The following is a 27,186-nucleotide window of genomic DNA, read 5'->3' as shown; positions in this document are numbered from 1 at the left end:
GACTATAGATTGATTGAGTGAATGAAAAAAACGAAACATGACAAAAGCATGACAAAAGACAAAATTGTCAATGTCAAACTAAAATAGAAGGCAGGCGTTCAAAATTTTAAAAAGATATTATAAATTTATTTATAATACGTTTCTTACTAAATCATGGCGATGTCCATGTTTAAAGTAACATCTGCCTTGGTTCATTCGTCAAAGAACTTACGATGCGTCGTTCGACTTGCGGACCAGCGAAGCTTCACCACCACAAAAGTTGTAGCGGTAAGTTGCATAATCAATGATCTATAATAACATTGATCCTATAGGTAGTATAGTCCATCAGTCAAATAAAATTTAGCTAACGCCGGTATCCTGGAATTTTCCAGGCTTATCGTAGTCGCAGTTGTAATAATTTGACGTTTCCAATAACTTAACTTTTTGTAGTATTTGAGGTTAACTTACCACAACAAGATAGCAAAATTACGTGCATAATTTCCTGTGTTCTACTACTAATACTACAATTGCAAGTGTCTTTGACCATGAAAAACACACCTGTTGGAATTTAGATTCATTACACGGATAATCTTTGTACTATAAATTTTTCACGCCTGGTAATAACTCTCTTTGTCCTAAAATCTAACGACGACCACCTGTCGGGCCTAGTGCGTAGTGACCCTGCCTATGAAGCCGATGGACCCGGGTTGAAATCCTGGGAAGGGCATTTATTTGTGTGATGAGCACAGTATTTGTTACTAAGTCATGGGTGTTTTCTATGTATTTAAGTATTTATAAATATGTACATATTGTATATCGTTGTCTAAAGGGGCCCACTTATTACCAGTCCGCCGGACGATATCGGCCTGTAAGTTGTTCGGAACTATCAAATTTTTGCCATTAAGTACCCACAACAAGCCTTATTGAGCTTACTGTGGGACTTAGTCAATTTGTGTAATAATGTCCTATAATATTTATTTATTTATCTAAAGATATTTGTGCCATTCTCTACCAAAAGGGTACTTATTGTCGGTGGTCAATAAGGCGCTATTTCCATATAGCTTCAATTTGAACTCAAACTTATCAACAAGCAACAATGTGGTACCTTTTGGTTGAAAACGTTACATTTATTGTATAACTAGCCTTATGAACCGATTTTGCATGTACAACCAGCCTTAAAGTTTATAATTTATTAAGGTTCATTATTTTTGTATGTGGGTATTTTTGCACATTGTAGCGTTTCCTAAGTCACCCGTTGATCACGAATGCTGTGAAGGGTTTGAAACGTCGGGATGTATTATAAATTCAATATACAATATAGAATCCGTTTTCATAGTATCATTTTATCTAAAGATATTAGCGTTATTTGCCCTATTGCTCTCATTGAACTGTTTTGACCCTGTTTCTTGCAAGGATAATATTGGAATATTATATGCTCTCATGTACAATACAATACTCTTTATTGCACATCTCATTAAAAGAAAAAAAAAGAAAAAATAGAAAAAAAAACTGTATGAATAAATGACAGACTGAGAGGACACCCTCTGAAACTGACACGGATGCAGAGTTATAGCAACCCCAGACGACACTTCCTATCTAACCGCATAGTGAAACTGTGAAACAGTTTGCCCGAGTCAGAGATCAGTGCATCCTCGTCAGCTCTTTTAAAAACAAACTCAATGAACACTTTCGAAGACTACAAAACACAAGTGGACATTGATGTGCATGTATTAGCTTTAAGCTGCCTGTGCATTCACACATAATAAAAAATAATAATAATACCTCATCTTTGAAATAAATGTTGTTTTCTTATTGCCGAATCAAGTGTGGGGTACACAAGGAAATCTTGGATAATTTAATTGGTAAATAAAATGGTTTAATAATGTTCTAAAGAGAATACCTAATGATAATTAAAGAAAGGGTTCCTACTGTTCTACATCAGAGCCATAGTGAGAGAGAGTCACTAGCCAAGTGCGAGTCGGACTCGCGCACCGAGGGTTCTGTACTTTTGTTATAGCGGCAACAGAAATAAATCATCTGTGGAAATTTCAACTGTCTAGCTATCACCGTTCATGGGATACAGCCTGGTGACAGACAGACAGACGTTAGTTTCAAAGTGCAGTAGCAGGAATACATAGTATCAAAATTAATTAATTCTTATTTGATAAACATTATCTTTTCCTTTAAGGATTTCCGCTTCATTAAGTTTTGCGGTGAAGTTAACTGCACAGTACGTGTTACTTTTATTACTACTCGTATCAAAACGATCCAAAGCATACATGTCGAATATGATACTTAAACTTCATTAATTAAAGTATGTTTTTAAACAAACGTCCAAACTTATGTTAACCAAACTAAACATGCTTGGCAACCATTCTTTAATCTCACACCACGCTATAATTAAAGTAAATTATGTATGTAAATTGCGAGGGGGTCACCATATTTAAATAATAAATTGATAAGCTTGTTATCTTGGTTAAGTTTTCAAGATCACACTTTAGTTGAGCACGGGCTGTCAACTGCGACGTACGTGGCCAAATAATTGAAATAATTAAACAATCAGTTCTACCGCGATCCACGTTCGACGTGTTGCCTCTCTGTCGCACTTGTAAATTCGTACGTTAGTGTGACATTAGGCTACACGTCGAACGTGGTACGCGGTAGGCCCACAGAGCGCACACCGGTTCTTTTCCTTTCTCTCGGCAAGAATTAAAACTCGTTTTAGTCCCATTTGGACTAAAATAACTTCGCAACTTGAACGCGTCTTGTCTGCGCGCGGACTTGCGTTGTAGTTTAGAAAAAAAAAGACATTGTCATTGACAAATTCAAATTTTAAAGTCTTTTTGGCCCTTGCTGTCAGTTTTTGCAGCTATTTTGGAAAGGAAATTTTTAGTGTATTTTTTACAATAAATCGTGTTGTGTGAAATTTTGGGGTAATATTTACCTAAATAATAAAATGGCGTGTACAAAGTGTTTACGTGCCGACGGCAAGCCGGTCAAAATGGTATGTATTCTTACATAACTATTTATATCTCTTGTTTGGTCACCGTAACTTAATTTTTTTATTATTCCGCCTTAATACGGGATATCTACTTATTTTACTCAGCTATAATAACACCAATGTTTTGTTATCAGTCAGTATCTACACGCACGAATAACTAATTGTAATGTTCATGTAGGTACCGTTAAGTCAAAAGATAAGAAAAACATTTGCAGTTCTGCCATGTCTTCTAAATTGTAGGAGCATCTATGTAACGTGTAACATACTTCTCAGAGCCTATCTACAAGTATAAACCTTATGTAAAGCTTGGTGTAAGATATGAAATGCACGTAAGAATGTTTATATCCCCAAAAATTTCTAGGTATGTACTTGAGTTACATACTGCATGAGATTAATGATAATAAAAGTTTTTTGAACCATCAGTTTTATTACAAAATCGTAACATCCGTCGATCCATGAGTCAAATCAATTACCTATTTGTTGTAAATTTGTAATTTTAGTTAATAACGTTCGATCCTAAAACCTAGTAACTATATGAGTTATTGATATACCCGACAAGAAAAAAAAAACAAAAATAGTGTATTTAGTTAAATTTGTATACTTTTAGTTTTAGTTTAAGTAGTGAGGTTAATACCTACAGTATTAAGTTATTTGTTATAAGTTAAATGTGCGCTCACCGAAAAACATTAAATTCTCGTGTAAGTGAATATTATGTATTCTTATGAGAATAATAAAGATCTTTAAACCTAACTACTCAGTAGGTCATTGTAATTGTAAAGAGCGAATAACATTTTTATTTTTGTCAAAGCGACTTTCACCTTAACTCAGTGGATTTGATCGCTTTCTGCATTGATAAAAAAAATGGAGTTGGTTGTTTTCTGCATAACTACGGTCTGTTTTACTTGCAGTCCTACAAAAACAGAAGGCTGACGTATGCTACAGAGAGAAAGTAGCATAGGATGATGTTACCAATGTGGGTAACTAGGGGGGGGGGGGCAGAGTGCAAGGGGGCAAAATGGGCAAAAGGCAGCAGCAGGGAAACTTTTTTCAGTCGTCAAGGGGCGCAAATTTGGTGACTGCCCCGGGCGCCATATCGTCTAAATACGCCCCTGATGTTACCATCTCACTTTAGCAGACCATCAAAACCATATGTAGAATAATGAGTGCTACGTTTAATGAAAAATCCAATTCACATTGCAAAATGCATATTGCCTATTAACTTTCCATCGATAACACATCGTTCCATTACAAAAACCTAATTAAAGTTTAAATCTAAGTAGGTCCCTAGAATTTAGAATGTAAGTGGCGATGTATTCATTGTGTTGTTCCACGGAGAAAGATAACTTAACCAAAAATATGAAGTTAAATTCAGATTCAAATATTAAAGGCAATATAGTGAGTATGTTGCTTAGGTTAAACAATGTTTCATCATCAATCGAGCGATTTTAAAACAATTGTCGTAAACATTATGCCGGTTTTCCAAGTGCCCATGCGGGCCGAACATAGGGTATAACGAGGCGAATCGGATCAACATGAGAAAGCCGATGATATTCGAAATATTGCATTGATATTTGCACATTAAAATGACACCGAAAATGATGAAATGAAGTTTATTTTTGTAAACCTGTGTTGTGTACAATAAAGTAATTACTACTACTACTATACACCGTACGTCTCTCCTCTTAGCCTGCGATACCTGTCATAAGATTTTTTTTAAATATCAACAGATTCGCCTCGGTCTACCCTATATATATATCTATCCACAAAAATCTGTTTAGATACGAAACCACAACATTCTTGGCCCGTTCCTGACTTAGTAGTGATGATTCGCTGCAGTAGGTATTTCGCAGTATATCTTTTAGATTGGCGAGGAAGCGCGGGAGCGGGGTGCTCCTCCGAACCTGCATTTTTCAGGTAGCAGGAAAAGGAACAGACTCGTACCTTACCGCTGAGACAGGAAGGGGCTTAACCCTTACCCGGGCGGACAGTCCAAAACGACAGAAGGATGTCAGTCTTACTCATTAAACATTTTAACCCATTAACGCCCACACCCACTTTTGGGAACCCACCATTTTTCTAATGCAGAGAGGTAGTTACAGTAGAAAATGGAATCAAACGCCGTAACCGAGGTGTACTCAAAAAGGTACAATGGGCGCTAATGGGCGTTAAAGTGCTGAAATTTGCTCAATATTCTTGACATTAGGCAAATTAAAATACACTTATGATGTTACATTACATTAACAATGTAAATGTTTTTTGTCCGCAGCGCAAAGAAAAAGACACAATGGGTGAACTAGACGTTCCCGATGATAAACTCTATGGAGCCCAGACCGTCAGATCCATAATGAATTTCCCCATCGGCGGCATTGAGGAACGTATGCCGGTAAGTGAAGTAAATCTATTAAAAGACACCATGGGCGAACTAGACGTTACCGATGACAAACTCTATGGAGCTCAGACCGTCAGATCCATAATGAATTTCCCAATCGGCGGCATTGAGGAACGTACGCCGGTAAGTGAAGTAAATCTATTAAAAAAACACCATGGGCGAATTCGATATCCCCGATGACAAACTCTATGGAGCCCAGACCGTCAGATCAATCATTAATTTCCCCATCGGCGGCATTGAGGAACGTATGCCGGTATAGTATGAATTTTCTCAAATGATGTTTAGGCCTCAGTCCCTAATCCGTTAAACAAAAGCCTTTGTTTCAGGGACCGGCCCGCTATCCCTTATCGGGGTTTTATAAGGGTATTGCATAAGGCTTAACTCACCATACCCTTTGCCAGACGAAACCCTTTGTTTTGCTTTTAAAAACCCTTATATAAAGCTACCACATTTGAGTAATCGGTAGCCCAAATACCCTTACAAAACCCTTATCATCCGCTCACCAACACCTTGCATATTGCTTATAAGGGTTAGCCTTATAAAGGGCTTTCCTTTTAGCATAAAGCGTGCTAATTTAAGTCGTCTACCTTGTTCATAAAGCACACATTACTTCGAATCCGAGCGATCGTCGGCGGCGACGGCGGCGTTCTTTGACTAGGCACGTATTTTCTTTCCTTTTCATACACTACCGTAGATATATACTAATCCTGTCTCTTTCACGCAAAGGGAAACCTTTATAAAAAGCGCTTAAAGATAAGGGTAACCCTTATTAAGGGCTAGCCTTATTTTTGGTTAGCTTTTCGGTAAGGGTTAGTCAAAGGTAGGGGTATGAATGGGCTTGCAGTTCAAAAGGGAAAGTCTTTCAATGTGTTAGCCGTGTTTAAGTGTTGCCCATTGAAAGGGTATTATCGCGGAAAGGGTTGTCCGGTCCCTGCTTTGTTTCTTTTATGCAGAGGCGCCTTAGTCGCGTGCCGAGCGCGTGCCAAAGCAACCATATGTCGTTATAAAGCAACTATCGTGATATTAAGGTTCAAAATGTAACAGCTCATTCTGAGATAACGAGTTTGGGTAATGAAGGACGATCGGTTGCCTGTGTGGCATCAGAATACAGCACTGCTACATACATTTGAACCATATAAATAGGACGGTAATAGTTATTTGTTATACAAGGGTGCAAAGTTGTATTTTACCCGCGAGTGTGGAATTGAAACACGAGAAGTAAAATACACTTGCACCCGTGTGTAACACAAAACTTTTCCCCTCACTATAGCGAGGAAAGTGCAACATCCACAGGCGTTAGATCATCTTCATCACTGGAATTCAGAATTATATTTAACGTAATTATTAAAAAACAAACGTTTATTATGGAATTTTAAGGTTTATGACTTAAAATCATTAAATAAAGCTAAATCTGGTATTTTTTATTAGATTCTCAAACCATTTATTTAATAACAATTAATATCGAACGAACCATTATTATGAGCGTTTTACGTTTTGTTATCTTATCTGTCAAGCTACTTAAACACGCTCCATCCAAGGTCAAATTACTTTCCCCACTAGTGGATAAAATGCGTATTTCCCCGCTTGTTTTAAAGGATAAAAGATGGCTTTCCGAGCTAGTGAGGGGAAAAATTTATTTTTAAACGAGTTTGTTCCCGTTCAGTCAGTAGCGGTAGCATTGGTAACCGCTGAACAAAAGAAACAAAGGCTTTGGTTTAACAGATTAAGGTGTGAGCCGTGTGAGGCGTAAAAATTATTTGAGAAAATTCATACTATAAATCTAAATCAAAGAACACTAGTGCTGTAGCGGTTATTTTAAAACATATTAACATATTAATTAATTATAATTACAAGTGCGGAGGATGTTTTTAAATAATTATATTTAAAAACATCCTCCGCACTTTTGCAAGAAATTAACAATGAGAATTGTCTTACTAACTTGCTAAAGCATTGTACCTTCATTGAAACACATCAAACATTGCAATGTTGTCATTAAATCAAATTTACGGCGATCATAAACTCCAACAAAAGGTAAGGAATCGTGTCCATGATATTAAATTTATTTTATGGCATTTTATACTAGAGTTAGTCCTTGAGTATAAGTACGAGTATATATGTCGTTGAATATGTTATACCTATTCGTTCGTACATTTTTACCTATTCGTTCGTATGTAGGTAAAAATTTCATCTTTACCTACTTCATATTTCGTTTTGTTACACAATTTTTGATTATTCAATTCAATTATTTATTTCAGGCAAATGCCCATATAATTTGTTAGTAATACAATTAAATTAATCTTAATATCGAATCGAATCGTTTTTACCGTGGTTGGCTAAACAACTTCGAAAAAAACCGGCCAAGTGCGAGTTGGACGCGCAGGAAGGGTTCCGCACCATTACACAAAAAACTCACGTTTGTTGTATGGGAGCCCCACTTTAATATTTATTTTATTCTGTTTTTAGTATTTGTTGTTATAGCGACAACAGAAATACATCATCTGTGAAAATTACAACTATCTAGCTATCACGGTACATAAGATACAGCCTGGTGACATACAGACGGACAGCGGAGTCTTAGTAATAGGATCCCGTTTTTACCCTTTGGGTACGGAACCCTAAAAATGATACGCCTTGTAATTGTACAGCGAAACGGAGTATTTAATGTGAAATAATGATTGTTATTACTTATTACACACTTCAAAAACCTCATTTTATATCAAAGCTGAAGTCCTAATGTCACCTTGATTATAATTGTGTGTTGCTATAGACCCTGCCCCACTTTCTATCGGCATTATAATGTGTTTTGCTATTCAGTACGCATGACATGACGAATTGACAGTATTGCTACATGTTTTTATACCTAATGTTTATCATGTGACTAGGACAGAGACCCCTGACCCCTGACTGTGAGACACATAAATTTACCACATCTACATGCTAGTAACTACGTAATAACTATAGTTTTAATTAAATTATAGGGAAGGGATATTTGGGTTAGGGCCCCTATCCATACTATGAATACTATCCATACTAATATTATAAATGCGAAAGTCTGTCTGTCTGTCTGTCTGTGTGTTCCCTCTTCACGCTTAAACCGCTGAACCGATTTAGATTAAATTTGGCATAGAGATAGGTTGAGTCCCTGAGAAGGACATAGGATAGTTTTTATCCCGAAAATCATCCCTTAATAAAGTAAAAAGCGGGGTGGAATTGAGATAATTAACGAAGTGCCTGCTAATTTGTGTGCATAATATGCTCAAATTTGGATTGCTATGTGATTTTCTCCAGGCGCTATTCTTACTCTAGCTGCGGTTACTAAGTCCACGCAGACGAAGTCGCGGGCAAAAGCTAGTAATATTATAAATGCGAAAGTATGTCTGTCTGTTACCTCTTTACGCTTAAACCGCTGAACTGATTTAGTTGAAATTTGGTATAGAGATAGTTTGAGTCCCGGGTAAGGACATAGGGTAGTTTTTATCCCAGAAATCATCCTTTAAGGGGGTGAAAAGGGGGGTGGAAGTTTGTAATAAAGTGCAAAAATAATTGATGGTTTTAAATTAGTACAGACAGAAGAACTTTACCCATTTGTAAGTAATTATTTAAAAAAAAATCATATGTACTTACATGATACGTACCTAGGCTATATGTACAAACTGAATCCTCGTGCTGATATTTCTAAAAAGGAGGGAAATTTAACCTGCCCGCGTGCCCTAAAAGTACATTTATATATTTAATATGTACAATAAAATTTACAGGATGTGATTCCATTTTTGTACGAAACACTGAAATCATCGCAATTTACCTAATGACAATCAATTCATTCAACAAAAGGTTAACGTACAAGTAAGGTCAGTTATATTTAATAATTGGGCCCAAACGCAGCCACCACACGCTCTCTATTAAAACTAACCACATTTAGATGCAGCGGTTATGTCAAATGAAATTGGTTTAGAATTGATTGGAAATGTTTGTGGTTTGGGAGCTGTATCTATTAATAGTCGGTTAGGACTTAAATAATGAATACCTATTTTAGATTTACATTTATCCATAAGTTATTTTTGCGTTCCGAGGCCTCTGTACCATCTAAGTGTATTCCTAATACCCAGCGGGCTTAGCACGGTAGCATTTTTATCGCCTGTCACCATGCCTGTCACTTTCTAACAAGTATGTAAGTGCGAAAGTGACAGGCATAGTGACAGCCAGGGCTCGGAACCGGTATTTTTTAAAAACCCCGAAATAGCCCAATATTTTGAATTTTTTTATGCTCATTACGTAGGACTGAATCATGTATTTAGGAAACAATTTTGCATTATTAAAACGTCCCATTAAAAATGAAATTAGAAACAAAAGAACGAAAAAGAACGTAATAATACCGGTATTTTTGTATGGAGCAAATACCGGTTTCCGACCCCTAGCTGACAGCAAATGCAACCATGCTGACACCGCAGATCTTGTTTTTGTTCTATACGCCTTGAATGTTGACGATGGTGGAAGCGACTTTTTATGATTTTTGTTCTTGTGTTTCAGTACCCGGTTATCGTGGCTTTTGGTATCTTGAAAAAGGCCGCCGCGAAAGTGAATATCGAATACGGTCTCGATAAAAAAGTCGGTAAGTGCCTCTATATAGGACCCTAGGTGGCTTTATGCAGGGATCGTTACCGGTATAACTTAAAATCTAAATATCACGTAGCATTCGAAATATTTCTTTGATATTGTAGAATGGTATTTAGGTAAGGACAATGAGTTATCATATCACCTAAATTAAATGGTAACATATACATAAACAACCGAGATACCGAAATTGAATACCGGTTTTAATTTGTATAAAAACTGGACGGACAATAACATTTTACACAATCACCGAACCTGCTCACCAAATCTCAAGAGAATCTGTTGAGAAATGCGAACTGTACATAGAGGAGAACATCAGGACATACGAAAGCATTTTTGTCCAAGTTGAAACGGAGACCATCTCTTCGCTCGTTCTAGAAGTATACTAGTGGCTCTGTGAGCTGTAGAATCCCCTTGACTCTTACCATTTTGAAAAATTTCCATAAACTTAATCGACTTTTTGCTATCGACCTTGATCACAAAATTTCACGAGAATAGGTAAATAAATAAAAAAATATTAACGGACATCTTACACAGATCAACCTAGCCCCAAACTAAGCAAAGCTTGTACTATGGGTGCTAGGCGACGATATAGATAAATAAGTACATACTTATATATATAGAAAACACCCATGACTCAGGAACAAATATCTGTGTTCATCACACAAATAAATGGGCTTACCGGGATTCGAACCCAGGACCATCGGCTTCACAGGCAGGGTCACTACCCACTAAGCCAGACCGGTCGTCCAGGTTGAGAAATAATACCTGCCGCCCGGCACATGATTGGCGCGAGAGTATCTCGCCGCGACATAGACTACCCGTCCCTCTTTAATTCATACAGTTAATAAAAGACGGGTAGTCTATCTCGCGGCGAGATACTGTCGTGTCAATCATGTGCTAGCCCGGCAGGTATTATTTCTCAGGAACAGGAAAACATAAAATACGCTTAAATATGAAATATATCTGTATATTCTCGCATCGAATTGAAAAGCGTAGTGTATAGCTCTAGAATACAATTTTATCGGCCGAGGCGGAGTGAGGACCGCTATACGTCAAGGATAAATACAATGTACTATTTATCCTAACTTGTATTTTTAAATTGCAATCCAGCGGACGCCATAATGCAAGCCTGCGATGACGTGATCTCCGGAAAGCTGTACAATGAGGGGCACTTTCCCCTCGTCATCTGGCAGACCGGATCCGGCACACAGTCCAACATGAACACCAATGAGGTAGGTTACATTTTCTCTTTTTATAAGCTTTTATTTTAATTTGCAATGTTTGTATGTATGTGTTCGGGTCGAATCTTGCAAGCTAAATTAGACCCACTTCCCATTATTCGATTGAGCTGTATATTATGAATTATCTCACATAATTTTTTCGGGCTCGGGCTCTAATCTGTTCAAAGCTGGTGTAGTGAACAAAGTTTTCCCGTATACCAAATACAGAACTTTACTTGGCTCTTTATGTTTATCAAATACAAGTGACTAACTGTGTGAGCTTCAGTAGAACATAATGTATTGGATTATAATATAACGTTTTGTTGTTTTACTGTGATGCCATAAATAATGCGTTAAATGACAGCGATAAGAGAAATATTCCAATGGCGCAAACAATGCTGCAAAATACTTCATTGTTTCATGTTTATATTATTCGGATTCTATTCTTTAGTACAATTGTGTTAAGTTTATCAATTGAAGTCATAAAATGAGTATCAAATCACGCATTTTATTATATGCCTCATAAAAATCAAAGGAAATTTAATATGAATATGAGCTGCAAAATTGCATTGATTTAATTTAATGTATGTAATAAACTAAAACAACACAAAGTGATGATAAATATTGCGATGACAAAATTCGATTCTTGTCACTCGTAGTCAGGGATGTCATGGTTACGTGTTACTGGTACGGTTATCCCAATATGGGACCGGCAAGAAACTCTGCGGGATAGCAAGATATTCGGGACTTTTAGGTCCTCCTCGATACTGGTCCATCTTGTAGTGTAGTGCGTTCTTGAAAACTGAGCCATACTCTTCAATCTCCAGGTGATAGCCAACCGCGCCATCCAGATCCTCGGCGGCCAGCTCGGCTCCAAGAGCCCCGTGCACCCCAACGACCACGTGAACAAGTCGCAGAGCTCCAACGACACCTACCCCACGGCCATGCACATAGCCGTGGCCATGGAGCTGAGGGACCGCCTCATGCCCGGTCTGGTCGCCTTGAGGGACACCATGGCCGCCAAGTCCAAGGAGTTCAGCAAGATCATCAAGATCGGCAGGTGAGCTTTACAGCCAGTTCTCCACGAAGGATTTGGAACGTTTAGATGGACTCAGGATTGTATTTTAACTCTGCTATAGTAGGCTTTAAAACCCCTAGCTACGCTCTTGATTCTATTTTAACACTCCTACTGTTCTAATTAGGAACAATTATAAACAGCAGGTAACTTAACTAATTTTAATTAAGGTCTGCGAGTGATTCTACAAATTTTAATATTAAAGTAAAAATTGAAAAAACACCTCTTCGGGCAAGACTTAACTTGCGACCTTTCGGTACTCCACTCTGATCGCTCTTAATATTGACCAACTGAGCTAACGAAGCTAACGTTAAGCTTATTCTATTTAGAAATCATCTTTCATGATGATTTTTATTTTGAGTGACCATTTAGGATCCGTAACGATTTAAACTTCTCACTTAAGTATTTTTTTTTTTCAATGAGTTTTTCGGAACTTATGCACGAAATATCATTTGATATTTATACCAGTCGCTTTTCGGTGAAGCAAAACATCGTGAGGAAACCGGACTAATCCCGATAAGGCCTAGTTTACCCTCTGGGTTGGAAGGTCAGATGGCAGTACTTGCTATTTTTTTATTACTTCCAGAACCCACTTAATGGACGCCGTGCCCCTAACGCTCGGCCAGGAGTTCAGCGCCTACGAGGCACAGCTCACCTTCGGCATCCAGCGAGTCTGCGCCACCCTCCCGCGCCTGCACTACCTGGCGCTCGGCGGCACTGCGGTCGGCACGGGCCTTAACACCCGCATAGGGTTCGCTGAGAAATGTGCTGCGGAGATCGCTTCACTCACTGGTAAGCTCTTTGCAGTTTATGGGTGCCTGGTACATGCGTTCAGTGGATATTATGTTCTAGGTACTAAAATATAGCTCGATTGACCAATTTACTATTTAATCCTGCGTTTGTGTATTTTATACCATAATGATAAATGATTGATCATTCTAGTATCTAGGACATAATAAATAGGCTACCCTACCCCGCCTACACACTACCTGGCCCTCGCTTCTCTCACTGGTAAGCTTTAAACAGCTCATCAAAATTCAATTCTAAACGTAAAACTTCAAGATCGTTTTTTGGCTGGCAAATTTAGACCCCCGAAACTGCATCGCCTCGCTCACTAGTAAGCTCCGTACTGTTTATGATCGCCTGGTGCAAGAGTTCTGTGGATACTCTGTGTTTTTACCCTAGATACTGAAAGCGCAGTTGGAATATCAAATTTACTACTTTGTTTATTTTATTGATATTCAGGACAACGGCCGTAAATAAACAATTTACATAAGTATTTTTACATAGTATAAAGCCAACAGATTCCTTGACAGTCAATAAACTGAATAAGCCCTGGTACTTAGAAGTTTGTGACATTGTCTATCCTAGGGGTTAATTTCCCTGCCGATTTTTCTTGCATGGTGGACTGCTTGAAAAGTAAAATGTGTTAACAAATACGCTATATACTTATTTCCAGGCATCCCCTTCGAAACGGCCCCGAACAAGTTCGAAGCGCTCGCCTCTCACGACGCCATGGTGGAGGTGCACGGCGCGCTCAACACCATCGCCTGCTCGCTCATGAAGATCGGCAACGACATACGGTTGCTCGCTTCTGGGCCCCGGTGTGGGTTAGGAGAACTTATGTTACCCGAGAATGAGCCTGGATCTTCGATTATGCCCGGTATGTATAACAAAAACACTAATCAACAGTCCTTTCTAGCTGACACAATATTGCCTGCTCGCTCATGAAGATCGGCAACGACATTGCTCGCTTCTGGGCCCCGGTGAGGGTTAGGGGAGCTTATGTTACCCGAGAATGAGCCTGGATCTTCGATTATGCCCGGTATGTATAACAAACTAAACTAATCAACAGTCCTTGCGTGTACGCAATAAAGTTAAGGAATTTTCAGTTAAGCGCAGACCACTTAAACAACATTTCTAGCTGACACATATTGCTTGCTCACTTCTGGGCCCAGGTGTGGATTAGGGGAGCTTATGTGTCTCTATGAGTATTAGTTGTCTGTTGAAAGAAAAGTACATACAGCGACAAAAGCTCGTATCGAAAATAAAATTATTAATAAAAAAACTTATTATTGTCACTAACATACTCATCACACTGCAATCAGAATTGTGAGGTTACGTCTAACAAACACACGACCGTCAAATGTATTAAGGATTGCGTCGCGAGACTTAGTTTAAATGTAATGTTTAATTTGATTTGCTTGACAGTTTTTATAAATGTGATTTTATGAAAATGAAAATTAAATAGGCTTTTGTTAACTGAGTGTTAAATTTTTTTATAAATATTTTAAAGGGTATAAAATATCGTGCAGTACGTTTACAGAAAATCTGAAATGTTTCGTTTGCAAGAATAATATTTGGGTAAATATTGTTGATTCTTCTTCGTAAACTTAGAAGTTGTGTTATTGTTTAGAAGTAATATTAAATGTAAATTATGTTAGATTTGTCAGGTTTTTTTTTATCTATTTTACTTTTAATAGTCGTTTTCTATAAAAGTATAGGCTAGAGATGCAACGGATATCCGGTCACTATCCGGTATCCGGCCTGTCCGTCCATAATTTTACTATCCGACTGGATACCGGATAGTTGCGTAGTATCCGGCCGGATACCGGATAATAATTAAGCACGATATTTATGAATAAAATATGCACTAAACACTCGAAACTCTTATAAATAACGAAACAAAGTTAAACTACTAACTAAGCACTTACGACAAAAACTAACGTGCCGCTATTCAATGCGTACTGTGTGAGAATTTAGATTACTTTTCTATCTACGAATGCCTATAACTAGAAACAAGTTTTAACCGGCACCAAACTATGCGAACGCGTGCGATCTAATTTCCTCCATTTCAGACAAAACTTTTAGCCGAGTATTCGGCGGATCCGACGACCGGATATCCGGTATCCGGTGAAACGACTCCATTGCATCTCTAGTATAGGCATTAAAACATTTGTCTGATCCTATTATGAAACTCACTTCGTTCGTTTCATAAACTGATTCTTGTATTTTAATACCTTTCATTATGTAGCAGTCACAGGGCGTCTGATAGCTAGCGCGCTAAAGTCCGCGCGAGCTATCGGACGCGCACAGTTTTTTTTAAATACAATGTTCTTACAAAACTGTTAATATTTCAGGCAAAGTGAACCCCACCCAGTGCGAAGCGCTCACCATGTTGGCGGCGCAGGTGATGGGCAACCACGTGGCCTGCACCGTGGGAGGCGCCACCGGACACTTCGAGCTCAACGTGTTCAAGCCCATGATGGTGGCTAACGTGCTGCGGTCCATCAGGCTCATCGGTATGTTATACTTACTCTCCTGGGGACCCAACCCAGGTGACCCAAGGATCCTGTCCCGTGACACAAGAGAACAACCACGTGGCCTGTACCATGGGCGGAGCCACGGGACACATAAAAATTTCGTTATCTACCTCTCTATCACTCTTGTTTATATTTATACAGACAACGAAATTTCGATTTTTCGCGGTGTATTCTCTGACTTTGCAGTAACATATGGCGTTATTCATAAACGCGTTGCTGGCCTGAATTAGCTATGAATGGTTGGCTTTATCTGTCATTTTTACTTATGTATTTGTAAGAAAGGGATAAAACATAATTTAACTAAATCAGGCCCGTAAAGTTTTATGAATAAGGACATTAGTATGCAAATGTCACCATAAAATTGGAATTCAAACGAAATATTATATATATTACGTTTATATTTTAATGGCACTTCCACGCACGTCAAAGTTGATGCAAAATTCACTTAGATGAACACTAAAGTCGGGTGAAGTCATGTAGAATTGTAGAACCAATTCCTTTGTCTGAGCTACCGGAAGAGTTCTGAATGAAAGGAATTTCTTTAATAGGTACAAAATTAATGAAATGTATAATAATATAATAATTGTTATTTCCAGGTGACGGTTGCCAGGCCTTCAACAAGGGCTGCGCCACGGGCATCAAGGCCAACGAGGCCAAGATCAACCAGATCATGCAGGAGTCCCTCATGCTGGTCACCGCGCTCAACCCCCACATCGGATACGATAAGGTATACTACAAGATCAACCAGATCATGCAGGAGTCCCTCATGCTGGTCACCGCGCTCAACCCCCACATCGGATACGATAAGGTATACTACAAGATCAACCAGATCATGCAGGAGTCCCTCATGCTGGTCACCGCGCTCAACCCCCACATCGGATACGATAAGGTATACTACAAGATCAACCAGATCATGCAGGAGTCCCTCATGCTGGTCACCGCGCTCAACCCCCACATCGGATACGATAAGGTATACTACAAGATCAACCAGATCATGCAGGAGTCCCTCATGCTGGTCACCGCGCTCAACCCCCACATCGGATACGATAAGGTATACTACAAGATCAACCAGATCATGCAGGAGTCCCTCATGCTGGTCACCGCGCTCAACCCCCACATCGGATACGATAAGGTATACTACAAGATCAACCAGATCATGCAGGAGTCCCTCATGCTGGTCACCGCGCTCAACCCCCACATCGGATACGATAAGGTATACTACAAGATCAACCAGATCATGCAGGAGTCCCTCATGCTGGTCACCGCGCTCAACCCCCACATCGGATACGATAAGGTATACTACAAGATCAACCAGATCATGCAGGAGTCCCTCATGCTGGTCACCGCGCTCAACCCCCACATCGGATACGATAAGGTATACTACAAGATCAACCAGATCATGCAGGAGTCCCTCATGCTGGTCACCGCGCTCAACCCCCACATCGGATACGATAAGGTATACTACTAAGAGCGTAGCCGAAGTCCCATTTTTCCGCTTTGTAGCGAAAAGTGCATGAGAACAGAACTAACAGGTCGCTAAGTGAACATTCACTAAACACATGTTAAGGAACGATTTTCGGGATACCGAATTTCATCAGTCTGTCACTGTCTTGGTATGAAAATAGTGCCTAAGGGTCTGCCTTGCAGCTAAAGAGGATGATTTTTGACTTTAAATGAATTTAAAGCGAAGGTACGATATGTCAGCCATAGTGATGTGCCGCCGAGAAATTACGCATTTACCGTAATTCTCATTAGTGAAAATTACCGTAAATTACCGAGAATTTACGGTAACTTACCCATGAAGTATATTAAATTAAGATTGAATTTTGCTTAAAAGTTTTGTGGTTTTAAAATATTTAAATGTTTTTTACGTTATTATTATTAAGTGTATTAATGTTTTCTGACACGTGGTTGATTGGTATAATTTATTGACTTGTTTCTCCTTATCTTAGTCCCAACTCTATTTGGGCTTTAATGTACAGCGGAGCCAAAGCGCTTTATCCTGGGTTACCATAGGGGTTAGGTTCTACTTTCATCTCCCTCTTGATGGTGAACTACCATGTGTTGGGAGGTCTTTGTCTTCCCAGAAATCTTGTGAGGATATTGAATTGTATTGTAGCACAGGCAGGTTTCCGTAACTCGACGACAGGCGCCTAGTTTTCGTAACGGGGGGTGGGAGCTAGTCCAGCCAACCAACCCAACCCCTCAACAGGAAAGGTGACCTGCTGGGTCCTGGAAGAGCTACTTCGTAAGTCTTTCATTGATGCCATGCATAGCCTGTCGGTCTCCAGCCTGGTTGTGCTGTGTCTTTGTAAGTTCCAGTAGCAGTGAGCGTATCTTGCTAAAGGGCATTGGGAAAATCGATTCCGCACCGTCGTTAGCTCAGGATCCACTGTGTCCCTTGATCCATTGAAGGGTGAGCTTCTTATTATGATATACAGGTTTGCCATATGGAGGTCTCCATTAGTCGTTCGTGGCATTCATGTATGAGTTTTGATGTAATTATATGGCTTAGGGCCATTAGAGTGCTCTACTGGCGGATAGTATATGGGTGGAGGGATCCTACTACCCTTCCTTGCAGTGATGGTAGCCGCCGCATTGATGATCCTCATGCACTCAGCTTGGAAAACTGAGTTATGAGCTCCTAGCGGAGTGGTAATGGACACGTTCGGGTCTTCTGAGAAGGTTCCAGAACCCGAACCACTGTCTGTTTTGGACCCATCAGATCTGAAGATACTCAGTTCATAGGTGCTGATTAAGTCAGTCCTCCGTGATTCGTCGTCCTCATATGATTTTATTTTGTCCTTTGTACGTTATGTATTGAAGTCTTCGTACGTTATGTATTGAGGTTTCGCAACCTTACCGCTTGGGGAGGGGGGGGGGGGTGGCCTTTAGTCTAGCTGTATGTGTTGGTTGAAGCGGTAGAAGGTTTAGCATGACCTTCATGACTGCAGTATTTACCTCGTGGTTTGTGGGAATGTAACACGGATTTAATGGCCGGACCATCTTAGCCTTCTTTTAGTTTGTCAGTAATAGGGACCACTCTGAAAGATCCTATCACGTGCTCATTGCGCTATCGAGACGAGTAACAGACTAACAGGACATAAAAAAGACGAGCGCTATGAATGCAGGATCTTGATTCTTGAGGGCCATCAGGAACCAATTTAATCCGTTAGTACCCAAACAGTACAGAAACTGCAGTTTCCAGTAACTAGTGGTGGGACATTGCGAACCCAGTTGATAAACGCTTACCTGTTCACAATACAACAGCCTAACGTAAAATAAACATGAGATGTAATAAAATATCGTCAAACACACTTGTTGTAATGTAAGCCATTACAAATCAAACTTCACCTTACACATCAAACTTGCTTACATATGACTTATTGAAATATTAATGGTTTTTAGATTACATCACTGTACATAATAAGTTTAATTTTTTTTTTGATAAAGAATAAATTTATTCATTATGAGATGAATTTTATACAACTAAGCTGAAATAATAGAGAACTCACTTTATTTTTCGTTAGGCTTGTACTTGTACTTACTTTCATTAAAAACACTTTAAATCGCACATCGAATGAAACTTATTAAACATTAGTAAAATAATTTAATATTTATTGTGTATTTCATCTCTAACGTCAAATTATATCATTGATTAAAGTTAAAATTTCTCCTAAAAAAATTACCCGAGAACATTCGCGGGGAAGATTCCCCGTAATTTACGCGGTAATTTACGGTAATTTTGGTAATAAACTAGTTCCTTTTGACAGATTTTTTTGAAAATTTCAGTACAGATATTACCAAATAAAAATAAATTCTGTAAAAAAAAGTAAAAAAAATGAAAATTTAGACAACTTTCTCCATAATTACCCGTACGGAGAACGTTACCGCGTAATTTACCCGACGATTCTCTTTGTTCTCGTAATTTACGGTAACGGCACATCACTACAGCCATTACGGTAATTGTCGAAGTAGTTTTTAGAAGTGAAGTTATTTCAATCGGAAGTGACTGAATGACATTCGAATGGAACGGAAATAACTGACGAATGGAAGACCGTAAATTTTACATACAATGTTGCTACATGAAACAATATATTCCTAAACACCCATTCATAGACATAGTATATTACAAGTAGTTATAGACATATATGATACTGAGCGACTAGGGGTAAGAGAAAGACATATTCATGTATTGACAGTTTCATGTATGGCAGCGTAATCCTTTTTCTCTTTCACTCTTATAAATTTCGGTATTTCGCCATCGCCTCCTTAGTCCTTGCTATGATGCCATAACCCGACCATGAAAAAATATGCCCGGTCGGTGATAAAGACAAAGCATATGGCACTATTTTCTCTTTCCTCTTATAGGAATCGCAATAAGACTATCTTTCTCTATCAAAGAGTGTCAGGCCCTTGCACCCATTATTGAAATCGAATTTGGCTGACGCGTACTGCTCATAATACTTTCTCTTAATGATTCTTTGTATTGAAAACTAACTAAAAACATTTTCTTTTCCAGGCGGCCCAAATAGCCAAGACCGCGCACAAGGAAGGCGGCACCCTCAAGGGAACGGCCATCAAACTAGGCATCCTGACTGAGGAACAGTTCGACCAGTGGGTCCGCCCCGAGGACATGCTGGGACCCAAGTAAACAACCCATCGAGACACAAATAACATCTACGGAGGGTGCTGAAATACTGGAGGAAAACCGTTTGAGCTATATGGGCATTTCAACTGTCCACTTTCTTTGTCCAATGTTTATTCGCGTCCCACATTTTGCTTAATGAGAGAGTGAGACGCAATGCACACTGGACAAAGAAATTGGGCAGTTCGAGAAGTGGGTCAGGCCCGAGGACATGCTGGGACCCAAGTAAACAATCCATCGAGATACAAATAACATCTACGGAGGGTGCTGAAATACTGGAGAAAAACCGTTTGAGCTATAAGGGCATTTCAACTGTCCACTTTCTTTTTCCAATGTGTATTTGCAACTCAAATTTTGCTTAATGAGAGAGTGAGACGTAATGCACATTGGACAAAGAAATTGGGCAGTTCGAGAAGTGGGTCTGGCCCGAGGACATGCTTGGGAGCTGGGACCCAAGTAAACAACTCATCGAGAGACAAATAACATCTACGGAGAGTGCTGATATACTCGAGAGAAACCGTTTGAGCTATGAGAGTGGTATAAAACCTGTCCACTTTCTTTGTCCAATGTGTATTTGCGTCTCATATTTTGCTTAATGAGAGTGAGACGCAATGCACATTAGACAAAGAAATTGTACAGGTGGAAATGACAAGCTCGGTTCTCCATACAAATGTAGTTCCGCTCTCATTTTAAAACGACTAGCTGGATTGCTCTGAAATTTTGTACTTACAATAGGATAAGGTATATCTATGTCTGTTATTAGTTTACGTAGCTCCTGATACCATAGTTTAAAAAATACATATTAAATAATAAATTTTTCATACAAAACTTGTATTTGTTTTATCTCGTTTGTTTTGTAAACTGGACCTATATAAACTAATAACAGACCTATATACCTCATGTCATTGTTTGTGCATAGTTTCATTACAATCCAATTTGTAGTGTTAAAATCAGATCGAAACTCCGTTTGTATGGGAAGTTGAAATTCGGCCGAGCTTGCCGGGGACTCTTAATATTGTAACTTGAGTCTCGTTGAGTGCGAATCTAGTTAAGATATCGTAACTATACAATTTTGACTACCGTAAGCAGAAACTTCTGCGAACGTTACTCCAAAGTATTAAATTAAAGGAAAAATTGAAAAATTTACACCTGAAAAATTTGAACCTGCGAGGCATTAAGGGAAGGTATGGAAAAATTCACACATCTGGTATGCCTCCGTGGCTTAATTGGCAGAAGCGATTGGACCGGTGTTCCAATGGTCGCAGGTTCGAGTCCTGCCGGAGTTTTTTTTCCATTTTTCTTTTAATTTAAAAATATCAAGGATTACCGTCTTTCTGTAAACATGATTTGACGGTTAAATGAGCTCAAAACGTTAAAGCTAATATTTCTCCCTTTTCAAGATAAAACTGCCAATTTTAGTAATTTAAAAAAGGGGAGAAAAGTAATGAATACCGTAAATAAAATGTGAACAATCTTTTGAAAATGTCGAGGACTACAATATTCCAGTATTTTCTTTTTATAAGCATCCTATTATAAAATCTAAATTAAGTAAATTATAAAATCATGAACTGGATGTATAGAATTTTTAACTGTTATACCAGTATTGCTTATTTTAGCAAAAGTAAATAAATGTATTGTGTTCGCATTTATATGTAATTTGGGTTATTTCTGTGTCCTACCTGGTTTTTTTAGAAAACGTTCCTAAGCAATACCTACAACGAGAATTAAGTATATTTGTACTTACATCATTATTTATTGTACATATGTGACGTTCTCAATCAAAAGGTACCATATTTTCGATTGCCATAAGGACGCCCTGACAGGTTATTCGGTATAAAGATACAAGCCAATTTCGTCTTTATGGTAAGCGACAAAGTGGTACCTTTTGATTGAGAACGTCACATATGTCTCGAATATTTCGAACTTATTGTATTGTACATTTTGTTGATCCTCATTTTGTTTTTTCTTTAAGAGTTTTTATTATACACCAATAAAGATAATTATTTGTAAGCAATATATTTATCTAAGTTACTGAGTGCATTTGATTTATTTGGGGTCAATAAAAGGGGTCAGAGAAAGGTAATTTCAACTACCTTGTCGGTAACGTATACAGGGTGCGTAGCCAACATGCCAATCGTTTACGTCGAACGAAACGCAACTATCACTGTCGCATTAATATTAAAGTGACAGAGACAAAGCGTTTCGTTGCCGTAGCGCAATCGATTGTCACCTTGGCTAGGCACCCAGGTCGGTTCACAAGAGCTGGCACGAATGGAATGAATGAGTGAATAAAAATATCTATGTGTGTATCTCATTCACCAATAAAATGGTGGTTCTTGCTGTATACCCATAGACATAGCATTACATAGACCAGCTATACGCGTGCGCCCGTAAGGGATAGACATAAAACGGGGGAGGTAGAGGAAATAAAATCGCAAACACGACTTATCACTTGTTCCATCCCTCAAGGTAGTATTTTGGCCTGTGTCCTATTCATTGCGTACATCAACGATTTACCAAAAGCTCTTAGTAACAATTGCATATTGTTCGCGGACGACATTTCACTACTCTTTGACTGCACAAATGATACTGAATGTAACACACGCCTAAAAGATATTCTAGTAACTGTTTCGAATTGGCTAAATGATCACAACCTCGAAATAAACTAAAAAACTAAAACCATCCAGTTCAAGCCATTCCAGAAGAAACCGCTAAACATCAATAACAATTCAATCGAGCAAGTCACCAAATTCACACTCCTAGGTTTAACAATTGACTCGCATATAGACTGGAAAGAACACATAAAAAAAATCAAAGCAAAACTCTCAAGATTCATATATGCCCTTTGCGCAATTAAACGAAATACAGACCTACATTGTGCCCTTTCTGTATACTATGCCTACGCTTATTCGTGGCTGCGTTATGGAGTGATCCTGTGGGGATCCAGCACAGATGCACAGGATCTCTTTATAATGCAAAAACAATGTGTCCGTATTCTTGCAAACATACGAGTGCCGGAAAGCTGCCGCCCGTTCTTCTTGAAATATAAATTGCTGACCCTACCTGGTATATACATTTTGGAAACAGCAAACTTTGTACGAAAACACTTACACCTATACCAAATGCGTAAAGATTTAGTAGCACGTACCACTAGATGCAACAACTTGTTAGCTACCCCGACATGGAACTTAGCAATATATAAGAATAGCCCCCACGTAAGATCAATCCAAATATTCAACAAGCTTCCTCATAACATATCTACTGAGACAAAAGACAAAATTTTTAAAAGAAAACTCATTAATTTACTTACCGAGAAATGCTACTATAGAATCGATGATTTCCTAAATGACGATAACCTTAATTAATTAATTGATCTGACGCACATACTTTATTAGATAATTATAAGGACATAACTGTATTTCATTCGAATAAACTATGAAAAATGTAACTATACGCATGTATTCTATTGTATGTATTCTATTTCGAATCAACTATGACAAACTTAACTAATTATGATACTAGAGACTCAACAAAAATGTGCTATGAGTTACTAATAAGTAGACGTAAATCCTAATTAATTTGACTAACTACTATAGATATACGGACATAAATATACTCCATTGAATAAACTATTGTAAATTTAATTATAATACTAGAGACCTAGCTAAATGTTGTATAAGTTGTATTGTTATATAAATTAGTAATAAGGTAAACAGTAAGACAGCTGCAATCATATTGTAACACCCTCACAGGGTAACATGTACGCTTCCTAACAATAAGTATAACACCATGTATTTCTATGCATCAATGTACATGTAAGCAATAAATGACAATAAACAATAGACATAGATGACGTCATAAACGTGGGGATACCATATTGGTAAAAATTACCCCAATATTTGATATCACGTTGGGGCGATTACCCTGGAGGCAAAGTTAGCTTGTTTGACGGTATTCAAAATTTGTTAAATAAAATGTCAATGGGCCGTTCTTTTTAGGCGTATAAACAATGAAATACCTCCTATAATTCGCGCAGGTGGTACAAAACTAAACATGTTTAGTAAATAAAACGTAAAATAAAATGTATTATGGGTTTTAATTTAAAGAAATCACAAATCGCAATCACACCAATTAATGTATACCACATTTAATCTTCACAACATTTGTTTATTTATTTTTTGGAATTAGAAGTACGAAAAAACTTCGAGGTCAAAATTACCCATAAAATTTTAATATTTTCATCTGGTATCCCTAACATGATTGTTATGCAGCTAAATTAAGAAGAAGTTTAAAAATGGCTGACTTCAGACTCCTACCTACCTACGTAATTTGGGCGGATAATTTTACAAATAATGTTTTGTTAATTTGCGTAAATAATTGTGATATTTTTATTGAAATCGTTTGATTCTACATTGCTTTGAGTGTAACGTAATTTTACGATGTTATTCTCACATATTGCGTTAAGAGGAAGGTGTAAAATACCGTACTTACGTGTGAAAGGTTATGATCTCATATTTTTGCTCAGAGCGGCTATTACAGCCGATTACAGAACAATTCACCAGTATTTTATCAAAGTTCAAGCATTCAAAACGCTAACCATCACTATATTTCATAAGAGAAAGCACAATTTCATACAAAACAACGATAATTAAACAAGCAACGAACAAACATGACTTATTTGTTTGCCACAACCTCGGTTGTGGCAGCGGTGGAAAAGTGAAACTATGACAAGGACAAACAATAACAGCGCTTTCTCTGCTACTCCTACTGAAAGATACATAAGACTATCCCGTTCGGTCATTTTCCCCCACCCCTCATGACCGATCCAGTTATACTAGATTCATGTGTATACCATAGACAACTTCATGCTATAGTTATAGACGCGCCACCGAGCGATCGGGGGTAAAAGAAAGAATATTCATATAAAATTTGGGCAGCATAGGATTTTTTCTCTTTCACTCATAAATTTCGGTATTTCGCCATCGCCTACTCCTACCTATGATGCCCCCGGTCGGTGATAAGGAAAAAAATATAAAACTTTTTTATTTTTTGTTAAATGGGGTTGGCCGGTCGAAATATTTAGCAGATGGCGCTAGCATAGCTTGCCCTGTCAATCCCTAGAATTGTGTCAAATTTTTGTTTTTTTAATGCCCTGGATGCCAGCCCTTTAAGCCAAATCTCATAGAAAAAGGGGCAAGCTATGATGGCGCCATCTCTGCAAACCTATGGATGGTATAGAAAGGATGCCAATCTCTTATGGCAGAATTGTTGCAAAAGTGACCGCTTTCAGCTTTAAATAATAGTTCCTAATCTCTCCGGTGGCGCTAGTTAGGCTCTGGGACATGAGTATAACATGAACCAACAAATAACCTGACCAAATTACGTAGGTTGCTTTTGGTAGTATTTCGGTGTATGGTGGCGCCGCCTAATTACTGTTTTTTGATGGACACTTTTCACACATAGAGATTTGGCTCCTTTATATAGTCTCCATGTGCAAACCCTTGATAGTTGCCAACCCCATTTTCCACGCATTCACGAGAACTTTAAAAATACGCCGCAGAGGGGAAAAGGGGCAACGCCGGCAACGTTTTTGAAACTCTACAACTACGGTGCCTTGCTCCACAGGTTAATTCTCCAATATTCTCAGGTAAGGTGAACCCGACGCAGTGCGAAGCCATAACTATGTTGGCGGCTCAAGTGATCGGCAACCATGTGGCCTGCACCATGGGCGGAGCCACGGGACACTTCGAGCTTAATGTCTTCAAGCCCATGATGGTGGCTAATGTGCTGCGGTCTATCAGGCTTATTGGTTAGCGTTCAAGCATAGTATATTCTGATGGGCCACCCCACACTAGCGACACTACAGTCTCCAGAGCGTTGGCGTCTAGTTAACTCTATGGCTGCTACTCGACGCAAAAGACGCTAGTGTGAGGTGGCCTTTATGTCGCAGTAATGGGTAGCAAAGTAGTTTTTGTTACGCTAGCCATTTATCTGGTGATATTAGCGTAAATCATGACTTTGTATTGATAGCTGTTGGATCTCCAAAATATAAATAAATAAACCATGATTTACACAATCCCTTTTATCAGTGGAATTGTGTAAATTCAACTTGCATTTAGTAACAAATTTAATGTATGAACTCGCACTTGATAGACCTGTACCAATAACTTCTGAGGTTATAAGAATATTAATGTTGCTTATTTTTTATATATAGTTTCCAGACCATATACTAAACCTAAAAATAATATTTTGTGTCATCCTAGGTATTTGCTTAGGTAGAAATTTAGGTATTTCTTTTTTCAATCAGAATTCTGTAAAAAAAAAATTCGAGACGAAATTCTTTGTTTCCCTGTAAAGGCAAAGTGGCTTCCGACGTACACACGCATTTTGTGTCATTTTCATCCACGGGTATAATGGCATTTAATAAATACCTAATATTGATCCTAAAACGCCTAAAAAAATATTAGAGTCGGTAAGTGAAGTGTTGTACTTTACAGAACATTGTTATATGTTATTCAAACAAATCTGTGTCAAATTCATCCACCGCTTTTATTTAAAAAAATTTTTTTTCTAATTAACACCCTGTATCTGCCACAAAAAAAAATTCATGTTATTAAGTTTACGTCTACAATATTATAATACCACATTGAGACATCATTCATAATTTGGGTCATTTTGATCCACGGTTTTTTTACTATCTGGCAAAATAAAACTCAATTGAACAAGAAGGGCGTGCGCGGGGAAGGGTACCTACGCGGGTGGGGTGCTTATTATACTTGCCGCAATATCAGCTGGCGACTGAGATCTTAATACTATCTCCTTTACCCTTGTTAAGACCAACCAAGAGATGGCATTATGAGCTGTCTCGCCACTTAGTTTTGCGATACAGTGTATTTATTTCATTCGGAGGCATAATTACATTGTCTTATCAATCTTA

At 38.4% G+C, this 27,186-nt stretch overlaps 1 protein-coding gene across 4 annotated transcripts; it reads left to right on the top strand.

Moving 5' to 3' along the window:
* The first annotated feature begins 57 nt into the window (after positions 1 to 57).
* On the top strand, positions 58 to 25,915 carry LOC134747774 (fumarate hydratase, mitochondrial-like). 4 transcript variants are annotated; one of them, XM_063682413.1, is made up of 11 exons: positions 58 to 267; positions 5,247 to 5,363; positions 9,897 to 9,978; positions 11,094 to 11,215; positions 12,031 to 12,263; positions 12,865 to 13,070; positions 13,738 to 13,941; positions 15,419 to 15,580; positions 16,198 to 16,328; positions 20,124 to 20,251; positions 25,897 to 25,915. In XM_063682413.1, the coding sequence occupies exons 1-11, from the start codon at positions 154 to 156 to the stop codon at positions 25,898 to 25,900; spliced, it is 1,503 nt and encodes a 500-aa protein (XP_063538483.1). In that variant the 5' UTR covers positions 58 to 153; the 3' UTR covers positions 25,901 to 25,915. The 4 variants fall into 4 exon arrangements, with proteins under 4 accessions (XP_063538483.1, XP_063538482.1, XP_063538484.1 ...); XM_063682412.1 differs by lacking the exon at positions 25,897 to 25,915 and having other exon boundaries at positions 20,124 to 22,281; XM_063682414.1 differs by lacking the exons at positions 58 to 267; positions 25,897 to 25,915 and adding an exon at positions 2,649 to 2,983 and having other exon boundaries at positions 20,124 to 22,281.
* The last annotated feature ends 1,271 nt before the right edge of the window (positions 25,916 to 27,186 follow it).

Source organism: Cydia strobilella, chromosome 15 (assembly GCF_947568885.1).
Source record: "Cydia strobilella chromosome 15, ilCydStro3.1, whole genome shotgun sequence".
In the NCBI taxonomy this organism is placed as follows: Eukaryota; Metazoa; Arthropoda; class Insecta; order Lepidoptera; family Tortricidae; genus Cydia; species Cydia strobilella.
Note: the sequence above shows the minus strand (reverse complement) of the source record. Positions and strands in the feature narration are given on the sequence as shown.

Coding starts and splice junctions, on each gene's coding strand:
- LOC134747774 (XM_063682413.1), top strand. CDS start 154: ATGGCGATGTCCATGTTTAAAGTAACATCTGCCTTGGTTCATTCGTCA. Junction 11,216..12,030: donor CCAACATGAACACCAATGAG/GTAGGTTACATT, acceptor TTCAATCTCCAG/GTGATAGCCAACCGCGCCAT. Junction 15,581..16,197: donor GCGGTCCATCAGGCTCATCG/GTATGTTATACT, acceptor TGTTATTTCCAG/GTGACGGTTGCCAGGCCTTC.